At 39.1% G+C, this 13,650-nt stretch overlaps 2 protein-coding genes across 2 annotated transcripts; one reads left to right on the top strand and one right to left on the bottom strand.

Annotated features, from left to right (window-relative positions):
* Positions 1–1,362: 1,362 nt before the first annotated feature.
* LOC140373709 (uncharacterized) lies at positions 1,363–1,794 on the bottom strand. Its single transcript, XM_072460340.1, has one exon. It carries the CDS (start codon positions 1,792–1,794, stop codon positions 1,363–1,365), a length of 432 nt encoding a protein of 143 aa, XP_072316441.1.
* A 6,183-nt stretch (positions 1,795–7,977) lies between these two features.
* rcvrn2 (recoverin 2) lies at positions 7,978–13,070 on the top strand. Its single transcript, XM_072460339.1, has 3 exons — positions 7,978–8,484; positions 11,034–11,145; positions 12,551–13,070. The coding sequence occupies exons 1-3, from the start codon at positions 8,104–8,106 to the stop codon at positions 12,634–12,636; spliced, it is 579 nt and encodes a 192-aa protein (XP_072316440.1). The 5' UTR covers positions 7,978–8,103; the 3' UTR covers positions 12,637–13,070.
* Positions 13,071–13,650: the final 580 nt, after the last annotated feature.

Genomic DNA, 13,650 nt, shown 5'->3' with positions numbered 1-13,650 from the left:
ACGTCAGGTGATCTGTCCGATACCTGTGGAAATACCTGGAATACCTGCGGGTTACGGCGCAGACAGACGATATGCGGCTTTATAATGTGCAGAACAATATCTGTACATTGCGTGATGTGTCCAAATGAGTTTGAAACAACAGGTGTTTTCGATTTAGAAGTATGTGTGACGTTTAGCTCAGACAACAGCGGCACATGATTCAAAATGTTATGAAAATACGCGGTTTATTCAACAGTTTAATCAATTGCATTGCACTTTGAACAACTCTGACATGTAGTGTACAAAGAGAAAGGTAAAGTAAAGCAATAACATTACAAAAAAAAATGATATGAGATAATGCTCTCACTGTTGGTAATTCAACGTTTCACCGACAGAGGGAGCTATTTGCTTGCGCACATGATGTTGGACGAGCAGTTTCATGATCATGGATGGGATGCATCAACCTTTGGAAAATGACATCCATTTCTTGGTGTGTACAAGTATTTTCTATACAATCAACAGCATATATATATACAGTATATCTATATATCGTTACAACCCATCATTGAGTGTCAGTTAGAACGAACTAGTGACCCACGATGTAATAACATAATGCCATTAGTAAAACTCTAATTTGGTGCACTAGCAGAACCAGGCTTAACCACAAAGTCACCTGTTCATAAAATGTAACCAGCCACGTGGTCTGTGGTAGTTATTGTGTGGTTAAAAAGTACAAAAGCAAGACATTGTACTATTATTGCAACAACATAATGCAAAGTGATGTAAAATGGTGGGAGTTTATACGTTTTTCTTCTTCCCACTCAGTGTCGAGCTGATATTGTCAGTTATTAGTATTGGCATTGACATGGACACATGGTGGACATTCAAATGTACTGTACATGTGCAATCTTGAATAAACTCATCTGTATGTTGTAGATGTATGCGGACAATATGTAATTATTGTAAACCATATGTGTCACACACTATGCCATGAGCTCAAAATCAATCAATCAATTTAATTAATTATGGTCTTACGGCGGTTTAGTCAGTGGCAGTTTAGTTGTTAGAGGTTGATCTAGCTTAGATGCATTAACATTTTCACATTCACCACATCAAAATTGAGACTGCACCAACGTTAAGCTTGGACTAGATCAGGACTAAACAAGGACTGGAACAGAACCAAACCAAATCCACATCAAGACAAAAATACGCTCTATTTATGTAAAAAATAATGGTGATAAATGTGAACGCACCCTTAATACAGCTTCCTCTTATGGAAGTTTAATCTGAATACTATTTATTATTTGAATTTGATCAACACAGTCCTGTCCTGAGTTACTGCCAAACTTCACATAAATTATTATAGAAAATACGGGAACCTTTTTACACCGTGACCTTCTTTTTAACATCCCCACTCTCCTCCACAAGCACTTCTCTCCCTTCTCCTCGTTGCTGGCATGCCAGTCGTTCCCTGTGTCTGTTCAGGAGGTAAAACACGACCACGCTGCCCACCGTGACCGAGCTGAGAGCCAGGATCACCAGCCCCAGAGCGAGCAGGTGCGAGACGCCGACCCGGGAGTGGTTTGTCTGGTCCCAAACCCCCACGGCGATGCAACTGAGGCTGATGAGCGTCCCCCAAAACCCCAAGGCCAACATGCAGGAGCCGCAGGACAGCTCCACGCCGCCAGTCACCACAGTCAGGCCGGCCACCGAGACCACGCCCGCAGGTAGGGTCACCGTTTCGGATTTGGGGTCGAAGGTCGCAGTCTGGGACGGGGCATCGGCTTCTAAAAAGGCGGGGTTTAGGATCTCCATCAATCAGTTGTTGTTGGCTTTGGTGTTAAGATGTGGAATTTTCCGCCAGAGTGCCGTGTAGACTATTGTGCCTTGAGACAGCCGGGTGTGCCTTATAAAATATAATCATAGTCATTTGAGTTAATTAATTCAGACAGTTACTTCATGTAATAACCTGCAGTTCTGGAGTGTCTTCAGAAAAGTTCTGAACCAGTAAATGCAAAAAGATAAGGATAACGAATATGTACCGCCACTCAAAAACACATACAGTAGGTGTAGGAAAAAATATTAAGATATTTAACAAGAATTATACACTTGTTGAAACATATCGTGAATTGTACATTTATCATTTTGTAAAAGTGTTGGAACGTTGGAAAAACTAAATTTGTGTACATATTAAGCTTATTTTTTTTCCTTTTTCAAAATTGTATAGCTTATTGTTATTTTTATCCCATAGCAGATTTAAATTGTTTCTCTTTTTGACTTATTCTTTGTTCATTGTTTTTATGTTGCATCGAATCACCAAGACAAGTTCCTATGTTTGTGAATTATTTTTCATTGACAATTGCAATAAACCCTTTCTGATTCTGATTCTGAAAACATGGATGAGTGATGGGTGTTGTCTTGATTTTAATTTACTAAAATAGATAATGAGCTATGATTATGGCCATACATGCACACCAAAATCTGATCGTTATCTGGAGTTATCAGATGATGTCATACAAACAGTGGCAATGTTCACATACAAACCAAAATCTGATTATTATTAATTAGTTAATTTTATTGTATTTCTGTAATTTCTTTGTGATTTAAATGCATTTTTCCTGCTGTGTGAAGCACTTTGAATTGCCTTGTGTATGAAATGTGCTCTACAAATAAACTATTATCTTATTTGAATGACATGCAAACCGTGAAATCTGATGTCAGTAATCTTTGAGCAGAAACAAATGATTTCTGTTTATCTATGTATGATTTTAATACTCTTTTTTAACATGTGATGATATGAATCAGACAATAATGAGATTTTGAGTAACCACAGCCAGTGATTTGAGTTATCTTCTATTTCTGTTTGTTCACATCTGTGCAGGTTTTGACAAGGAAAATTATACAAAAAGGGCAAACAAATGGAAAGTTAAAGTAAACGGCCCCTAATTAGGCCTAATGTGACTAGGTGTTCCTATGTGCATGTAAATACATTAATCATAATTATTGGGTTATCTACTGTACCTGTTAATATAAAACAATAAAATCAAACATAAATAACACAAATGAAATAATTACCTTCTGTGGCGTGTGGAGCTGTGTGTAAAGTCATGTGCGTCCTACAGAACTGGACGCGCTCAGGCATCTGCACCTCTGCGTTTCCAGTGAAAGACTGTGGACGTTCTGCACAATGGGCGTCGATGTGGAGCCGGTTTTACTGCTGCCATCAGATATATGCCATGGTTTAGGCCTCACAAGATGGAGGACGCAGTTGTCAAGATTGTGAACCGAGTTTGTTTGTTCCGCTCCTTCCTCGTGTTAAGTAGGATGCTCTCATCTGTCATTAACCACCATTATGAGCCATTACCAGATATTTATCTAGGACCTACTCCCATCCTGTTTTGCTCTGCCTTTTCAATGTAAAACACAAACGTCACAGCCTAGGCCTTGTTTTGGTTTGGAGTGGGCTGTTCATTCCTAAAATTCTTTCTTGAGAAGCTTTCAAAATGAAACTTTGAAGGAAAAAATGTCTACTAAACTAATTGTACACTATTTTAATCATATTTAATCATTATATTGTATAGGCAAACTCTAAAACAGTGTCAGCAGATGTTTTATCACAAACATCTTTGCATTATTGAATCTATAGAGCAATACATTGAAATGTGGATAATGTTGTGAATGTTGTTTTGAAGATAATACAAATTGAATATTGAGTATAATTTAAAGATGAAAAATAATGAATTTTAAAAATAAAAATAAGGGTATATATGGTGATCTGCACTTTCGTGATTATTTTATACATATTTCTGTAAGACTGACATAATATCATCTGAATACTGTTAACGGAATACTTCAAACATTTTTACTGGTATTCAATTACCATATTTTCCAGACAATAAGTCGCACCTTTTATCACAGTTTTGGCCGGGGTGCGACTTATACTTATATTTATACCTATATACTTATACTTATACTCCGGAGCGACTTATATGTGATATTATTTGTTATTTTCACACTTGCATTTCATACTCCAGTGTGACTTATATATGTTTTTTCTCTATTTTGCATTTGCGTTTGGCTGGTTTGACTTATACTCTGGTCAATTTTGCCCACCCTACTTGTTCTGAAATAAGCTTCTTAATCAGTTTATCAGTTCATTTTTCAGTCTTTTCTCCAACAGGAACAATTCTAGACCTGCTAAAAGCTATTTTTTCTTTCCCCAAATTGTGCAGCCTTAGCTCCTTACTAACTCCGGATAAATTGTAACTCTAGTCGCAATCACAACAATCTATTCCATTTTGATAGAAAAAATAAGAAACTATCAATAAGAGCATCAATTCATTAATCACTCTCTTTCATACTTGTTGAAGTTTTGAGTGGAACAGTTCAACTCTATGTCAGTGCTTACGTCTAAGTGTCAGATGCTTTTACTCAGGTGTAGCTTAGCTCTTAGATCTGTCCAAATGGAAAGCTGCCAACAAGTAATACAGATTAACCGCAATTAAGTTTAGACATGTTGACGAAACACGAATTTAACTTTCTCCTCGAGTTGGAACGCTTCAGGAAAAGAGCTACAGTAGTTGGGAACGTCTGACATATTTTAGATTTATGTTTTAAAATGACGCATCCAGAATCATTAAAGTCAAATGTCACTTTTCTGATGGAGGGTTTGGCCACGTGCTTATGCAAAGTAACATACGACTCCCATGTGTTTCAGAACATGATTGCAGAGGTCTAAACTTCAGGGCTTGCAGGTTTTATACAAAATAAGACATTATGTTTTGTGGTTTGCTTGGCCTACAGTCAATAGTTGGCTTGCTGCTGTGGCAGATAACGGATATTTGCAGATCCATCCATAGCGAGGCCCAAAAATATAACTTAAGTTGAGTTAAGATCATAAATAAACTTTTCTATTTAGTAAAAATAATAACAACATGTGTTTATCTGGGATATAAAATCATTTGTTGCATGACTGTGTAAACATACAGCCATATTTTTAGCCTAATACAGTGTTTCTCAAACTGGTGCCACTAGTGGTACACGGGGTCCTTTAGGTGTGGCAATGGTGTATTTCTTATTAGCGCAAATTTAGCCCAAAAATAATCCCGTTTATACCTTATTTCAGAATCAAAAAGGGGCTTATTGTTATTATCAGTGCACAGAATTCAGAAACTAAGAACTGGCTTTATCTGAATATATACACAATCTACAGTTGGTCAGAATAGTGCAATAAATGAGCAGCGCAAACTGTTCTTGTGGTTCTGGTCCGGATGGACCGTAGCCTCCTGCCTGAGGGGAGTGGCCTCCTGCCTGAGGGGAGTGGCTCCTGCCTGAGGGGAGTGGCCTCCTGCCTGAGGGGAGTGGCTCCTGCCTGAGGGGAGTGGCTCATATAGTCCATGTCCAGGGTGAGAAGGGTCGGATCCGACCTGCACGTCCCAGAGTTCTGGAGTTGTACAGGTCCTGCAGAGATGGAAGTCTGCATCCTGTCACCTTCTCAGCAGAGTGCACTAGGCGCTGGAGGAGGTGATCATCAATGATGTGTAGAACTGCACCATCATCTGCGCTGGCAGCTTGGCTTTCCTCAGCTGCCGCAGGAAGTACTTCTTCTAGTAAAGCCAAATAATTTCTCTGGTGGTACTTGGTGTTAAAAAAAACACTGGCCTAATGGCTCTTTCCATTTTTTTTTTCATTTCCATTTTTACTCATTAGTCTGTTCAAAAGACAGATAGTGACACATGGGCACACACAGACACACTGAGGCAGTGCTGGAAAAATAACGGTGTCACATAATGGATTATTTTTATCTGCCAATACTAATATTGGTCGAACCTGCCTATACCTTGCAGATACTGTTGCTATTGTTTGTAGAGGTCCGATTAGATTAAAGGTCTGTCTTAAAATGTGAAAAACAGAACTAGTTTGTTTGAAACTCTTGTTTCTACAGTGATCCACATGTATTCCTCACTTACCTAATGCATTCAGAGCATCCTATTTATTCACTGTGATAAGTTTGTAAGCTCTTTCCACAACTCCCTGTCTCGAGTTTGGTCATCATGGTAACACTATCAACAATAAATGATCTATAATAGGATGCAGAGAGCCATTTATTTATTATTCATTGAGGGACAGTGCACAATATACATTAACCTTAACAGGAGAGATGCGTTATGCCAAATTATCTTATTTTCACCCAAATGGTTCTGTACTGGGGCAAAACAGATGTTATTTTATCACATCTAAACATTTTGACATTGCTATTAAAACCCCACAATCGTTGGTAATTCATCGTCCAAAGTCTATTAGATTAGTCCCATACGATTTACAGAACTTTGACTCTTGCCAGTGAATTGTGGCCTCAAAACCTATTTCTGTGCAGGGCTAAAGGTCAGATGTCAGGGATTGTGTAGGTGAGGGGTAATTCTACTGGACGCAGGTGGATAATTGGATGTTGAAGTGGGTGGGACCGGCCCGAGCAGGACTAATCCGATGAGCGACAACGGGAGCATGTTTATGGAGCCATAGAAGGAAAACAGATGATGAAAAACATAATCCGGGAACATGTGTAAGAGTACTGTACTTTCACATGTGGTTCATCTTCACCAGTAACAGCTATAACACTCATTCACAGACAGAAGACTAGAGGCCAGCTTGACTTATTGAACTCATGTTGGCAGATTATACCTTGTTTTGAACGTGTACTGTATGCAACATTCGAAAATCGAGTGTTGAAGTGGGAAATGTGTCAAAAATAGCGCAAATGTTGTTTTGGAGATATGCACAATTAGAATATCGAGTATAACATCCATAAAAATGACCTCAAAAGAGACAGAAGTGAGAGTATGAAATTATACTTCTGCTCATTTTGTCGTTTTTATGGTCCACTATTTACATTTTGTGCGATACTTAAATCTAAACCAAGACATTTACAGGTACATTTTCGCAACAAAAATATTGTCTGAACATTGCTATCACGGTAATGCGAACACAAAAAGAGAGGGATTCATTTGTGTTAATAATAATTTCACCCATCCATAATCGAGTATATCATTTATAATAAGAAATGCTGCAGAAAGCTTATTAAAAATGAAAAAAAGAAACTAGACAAACAAATAATATGCTGTAAATTTCCAAATAAGGGCTGGAAGTGATATTTCTGCACTTTGGTATGTAATTTTTGTAGATCATTTAAAGAATTTCACATGTTTGATAATGAATCCTCAAGTAAAACATTTAAAAACACGTTTCATCCTTTTTATTCTCTTAACAACAGGAAAGATATTCAGTTATGTCAATATCGCCCAGCCCTAACGTCTTCAATTTTTGTCGGTGAATCAACTTAAAGGTGCACTGCGTAACCTTTATAAGTAATGTAACTTTTCCTTCTTGTCTCCATGGAGATGTTAACGCTTTGCCTGGAATGTTCCGCAGCATGGCTTTCATCTTATCCATCTCTACAAGCAAGTCCAGACCTTTATTTGCCATTTAAAGTAGACCCTCCTCTAAAAAACATTGACATTTTAAGAAGGGGTCAGTGTGGGTGGGTTTTAGCAGGTGGTGGTCTAAAATTAGCAGTTGCTGGTCGCTAAACCTATTGAGTGACCTACAGCAAATCACACTTGATATACCTACATTAATAGATGAGCCTAATATTGCCCTGTTTTGCTTCACTTCAATCCACCCTAGATATAATATGGTGAGATCTACACATATAAACGTAAAGGATGCTTAAAATTGTCTAGGTTTAAACTTGAGCATAAGACAAGCCACCTTAAATCCCGTATTAACAGAATTAACCCCGATGTTGATGGTCGCTTGGGCGGCTTATGCTTACTGTCCTGTCTTGTTGAGGCAGACACTTGATGCGCAGCCGTTTTCAGCCAACGTATCGCAACAGGTAAGTTACCGCTGCAACCCAACTCAGATTCTTGAGATACGTAAAGCTAATGTATGCACGCTAAAGTCTAAATATCTTTTTTGCATGCGAGATTAGGCCGGCAACCAAGACTTAAGTGTCAAACAGGCTGAGGAGAGACGCATTTCAGGAAGAGAGACTCAAGTGGCAAATACTTGAGTTTTGCTGGAACTGATTAAAATATTGTCGCGAAATCCGACTCAAGAGCAACGATGGGAAATAGCACGAGTAGCGCCATGTCCAAGGAGATCTTGGAGGACTTGAAGTTCAACACCTTATTCACCGAGAACGAAATCTGCCAGTGGTACGAGAACTTCCAGAAGCAGTGTCCCTCGGGCCGCATCACGCCCGAAGAGTTCGAGCAGATCTACGCGCGCTTTTTCCCGGAGAGCGACGCCAAGAGCTACGCCCGGCACGTGTTCCGCTCCTTCGACACCAACGACGACGGCACCTTGGACTTCAAAGAGTACATCATTGCGCTGCACTTGACCTCCACCGGGAAGACCACCCGCAAACTGGAATGGGCCTTCTCTCTGTTCGACGTGGACAAAAACGGATACATCAACAAGACTGAAGTCACGGAGATCTGCCAGGTAAGACGCACAAGGAGGGAGTGGAAATGATTGCAACGATGTATTCCAACTTGTTTTATTGTTAAGCTATTGTCTATGAAACTATATATTGATAGAAAGGGTCTAAAAGGTCATAATCTGGACGTTGTTTTATAGCCTATTTTCATTTTTTCTTGGTTTCCAGAGCCATGAGCAGCCATAAGCAGAGTCTTGATTGCCTCTGCTTATGATTTGCGTGATACGGTTAAAGGGTTGAAAATGTCCTGTTCTTTTTAGTTAATGAGTCCTCGTTCTAATCGAGAGTCCAATTACTCCAACAGTTTGGGCCACAAACTAATAATCTTTATGAGGGAGGTTAAGCATCAGATCAGACTGCAGGCGTCTCTTATGCCAGGCTACTCTGGAACAGCCGGCTAATAAAGTCTACTTAGTGTCCTGCTCTAATCCTGACCCTGATTTGTAAAAGTAATTAAATCGGTTTCCGACGAGTGTTTTTTTGACTTTCACCAACTCTTGTTCCAAACTTTAATTTCTTCTGTTTAAGGCAAATGATATAGAATTGTAAGAGGTTTAGACAGATCAGCAGAGAATCCAGCTGGCATTGTAATTGGATTTGATTCCTAGCCAACTGGCCTAAGTCCGTATGCGTCGAGTTTACACATCGCACCAAAATTGCTACATTTTTGAGCGGAAGTTGAAAGTCTCGGAGCAAGCTGCAATAAAGCCGAACAATAAAGTCCACACAATTATAAAAGAAAGACAAATATAATAACAAAAGGCACATTCAAAGCATAAAATATAGCTTTATTCTTGGTTTATCCAATTATTCCGAATGTATATCATCCACATACACCACATCGAAACCAGGACTGAACTGGGCTAAACAGGAATAAACCAAAACTAAACCAGGGCTAGACTGGGACTAAACCAGGGCTGGATCGGGACTAAACCAGGGCTAGACAGGGACTAAACCAGGGCTTGACAAGGACTAAACCAGGGCTAGACAGGGACTAAACCAGGGCTAGACAGGGACTAAACCAGGGCTGGACCAGGACTAAACCAGGGCTAGACTGGGACTAAACCAGGGCTAGACAAGGACTAAACCAGGGCTAGACCGGGACTAAACCAGGGCTAGACAGGGACTAGACCAGGGCAAGACCGGGACTAAACCAGGGCTAGACCGGGACCAAACCAGGGCAAGACAGGGACTAAACCAGGGCTAGACCGGGACTAAACCAGGGCTAGACCGGGACTAAACCAGGGCTAGACAGGGACTAGACCAGGGCAAGACCGGGACTAAACCAGGGCTAGACCGGGACCAAACCAGGGCAAGACAGGGACTAAACCAGGGCTAGACCGGGACTAAACCAGGGCTAGACCGGGACTAAACCAGGGCTAGACCGGGACTAAACCATGGCTCGACCGGGACTAAACCAGGGCTAGACATGGACCAAATCAGGGCTAGACCGGGACTAAACCAGGGCTAGACCGGGACTAAACCAGGGCTAGACAGGGACTAGACCAGGGCAAGACCGGGACTAAACCAGGGCTAGACCGGGACCAAACCAGGGTAAGACAGGGACTAAACCAGGGCTAGACAGGGACTAAACCAGGGCTAGACAGGGACTAAACCATGGCTCGACCGGGACTAAACCAGGGCTAGACATGGACCAAATCAGGGCTAGACCGGGACTAAACCAGGGCTAGACAGGGACTAAACCAGGGCTAGACAGGGACTAAACCAGGGCTAGACAGGGACTAAACCAGGGCTAGAAGATCATCAAACCATCACAACTAAACTGGGGCTAAACCAAGGCCAATGTGAACGCAGCCGTACTAAATTAATGGAATCTCTGCTCATAGATTGTTTTATTTTGTATTTTATCATCATTAAGTCACACTGTACACCTGACACAACCTCCACACGCTTTATGTATCATGTAAATGTCATGTTAGTGTTATTTTACCCTTCATTTATCTCACTCCAGCTCCTCATGTGAGCAGAATTGCAAAGGCAAACGGGCCAGATCAGAAGCTGGGATCTCGGTGTTTGGCTGGGATCTCGGTGTTTGGCCGCGAGCCTGAGTCTTCCTGGCTGTAATCCATGTTAATCTAGGTGTCTTAAATGTGGCTCTAAATGGGACGCACTTTAACCTGAACTGCACAGTCATTTACAGTTTAGTTTGTTTGAATGCCCTCGTCTGTCCACACACATATACATAATTTATGCAGTCATTATATGAGTCATTAGATAAACCTGTCACCTGTTTTTCGGTTTAAATATTTATGATTACTTAAAGATATCAGTTCTCCTAATGTATAGAACTTTTTACATAATCAACACAAAAGGTGTGTTCACAATTGCACACACACTGCATTAGAATTGGGGCAAAACTGGGACTAAACAAGATCCAAACCGAGATCAAACCAAGACAAATCCAGCACAATCCTTTTAATACAGACAATTATTTCAGATTAGATGGTTAAAATCACTGTTGTTGTATGCACGTGAATAATGTATGTTGTATGTTGCAGTACACTGACTTGTGTTGTACTCAATCCTCTCACAGGCCATCTTTAAGCTGATTCCGAAGGAGGAGCAGAGTAAGCTACCCCAGGATGAGAACACACCAGAAAAGAGGGCTAACAAGCTCTGGTCTTTCTTCGAGAAGAAAGACAATGGTAAGAAGGTCACGAGACGCATTGAACACATGGTGGAATTTGCCTCTTAACTGGCAAAATAAAGATGTTTTGACCTGGTTTAATGGTTAATATCTCTTTAATTACTGTGCCACACGAAACAAAAACTGACACAAAGTTCAATGCCTTCTCTGTTATTGGTGGCATTCACTAACACTTGCTTTATGACGATGATGTTAAAATAACTACTATAAATGTAATAGGCAAATATGTGAACTAAAAATCTCTACATAATCTGGTTTAACATTAGAGGATTTTCAATTTGGAAATTGTGACTTTTATCCATAGGTTTTTTTCATTTTATAACATGAACACAACCTTTTTATTCAATTAATATATTATTATTCATATAGAGTGGTAATCAGTAATGACCTAGCGGTTTATCTGGATTTTCCACAGCTCTTTTGTTGGAATATTTTTTTTATTTATTGAGTGTCTCCTTTAGCACATTTGCCAATATCGTTTTATAAGTTGAAGTAGAAGTATTTGATGTTGCATGTGAAATAGCATGTGCTTATGTGGACATATACAACAAACATGTAATTTATTAATGTATTTAACATATAATTGAGGCTTTTTAGTGTCTTAGTTAAGTCGTTTTGACTAGTTATAGATTATTGAACTGAGAGGATTTGAGTTGTTTCAATAACGGTGTGTTTTTCAGCTTAATTATTTGCTAATGTGATTAAGAAATGTAATTGTACTTGAAAGATGTATAGATGATACCTTTTCCCACTGGAATGTTCCATAGTACGGCATTGAGATAAGATGATAAGCCTTTATTTGTCCCACAATGGGGAAATTCCAGTGTTGCAATGCAAAGTAGGTACAGAAATAAACAACAAAGAACAGATAATGTATATAAAAACAAACAAAAACACTCTTAATAGAAAAGCTCTTATAAAAAAACTCTTATATTCTTAATAAAAAGGTTAAAAAATGTAAATTCAACATATCTATCTGACATTTATTCAATTATAGGTGTTTTTATGAGTCAAAACAAATCCATCAAACAAATCAAACATTTCGCATGTCAGGATGCTTTGTTCTTACTTCCTCCAGACTTAAACAAAGATAAATTAGATGTAATCCGCTGGTGGTACCTCTCTGCAGCATCTGTTCCTCCATCCTGTAGATTATATGGCAGTATCAGATGTGAGGCTTAGGAACTATAGGGCAAAACCCACCTGTTCTTCACGATCTCTTATGTCATGCAAGCTTTAGAATGCTTTACGAGGTCCTGTGTGGAGCAGGACCTCAGCTGACTCGGTGGGCCATATAATGTGGGCAGATAAGACAGGATAAGTCTTCCACATCCTTCTTCCTCGCTATAGGGTCATGATTAATTGAAAATGTTCTGTACTCTGTGTTGTTTTTTTCCTTCCAGAGCGTCTCGCTGAAGGAGAGTTCATCAAAGGAGTAACTGAAAATGAAAATGCGATGCGTCTCATCCACTACGAACCAATAAAATAATAGAAGACGTTTCTGCTCTGGATTCATTCCCGTTTTACCCCTTTTTTCATGTAAATACACCCTACGTTTGACCACCTTTTTCAACAATTGTAATGAATCTGTCTTAATGAATTAGAAGACTAGTTTTTAAGTGGCTAATACCGAGTTATAATTACAAATTAAACGTTATACAGACAAAATTTCTATCTTGGCATTTGGCTTTAATAGACAAAAGAAAATTGACATAATTTATCTTGTATATAAATGTGGCAGTATCATACAATTGGTGTCAGTTGTTTAGCTTGCTACATTTTAGCCCATCTTTTTAACACTACTGAAAAAGTGATCCTATCTTAGTGAATGCAAATTTATATGTGTAGCTGTTCTCTTTGTTCTGTCATTTCACCACTGCTGAGAAATGTAACACACATAAATAAAGCCTTTGTTAAAATTAGCCTTTGTTGTCTTTTTAAAACTTTATTACCCCAAACTGTCATTAATCATTGTAAATATCTCTCAAAAAGTGCAGTGTATTTAGTCCTCTTTCCTCTTCACTTCACCTCTTTGTCATAGACTTGAGTTGACAAAGTTATCGCAATAATAAATTTTACTCATTTGTCACATATAACAAAAGCTGTTTTTTTTGGTAGTGTATGAAAGTTAATGTCTCCATCATTGTCATCTTTATTACATTTAAGTATTGCTCACCTTGTAGCCTATAAACCTCTTCTGAAAGCATCTAACGATAGCATTACCTTAGCAGTTAAAGTAGGGCTGTGCAATTAATGGCATTTTAATTGGGATTCAGTCATTTCTAATGGTCAATGATCAACGTGGGTCATTTTAATGCCGAGGTCCACAGCCAATACTCTGTCAGTAAAAGTATGTGGTTTGAAGCAGAGTTTGGACTTATAAACATGCAACTCTGTATTGTTTATCTTCAGGAAATTCACGTTGAAAGCTATTTTATTAGTTTTTAATGAGACAAAATAAAATAAAATCATGTTAATTGATAATGAGGAAAAAAACATCTTG

The sequence above is a fragment of the Eucyclogobius newberryi genome, unplaced genomic scaffold (assembly GCF_026437365.1).
Source record: "Eucyclogobius newberryi isolate DKJ021-1_F unplaced genomic scaffold, fEucNew1.0.hap1 SCAF_3, whole genome shotgun sequence".
Classification (NCBI taxonomy): domain Eukaryota; kingdom Metazoa; phylum Chordata; class Actinopteri; order Gobiiformes; family Gobiidae; genus Eucyclogobius; species Eucyclogobius newberryi.
This window is presented reverse-complemented; position numbering and strand designations above follow the sequence as displayed.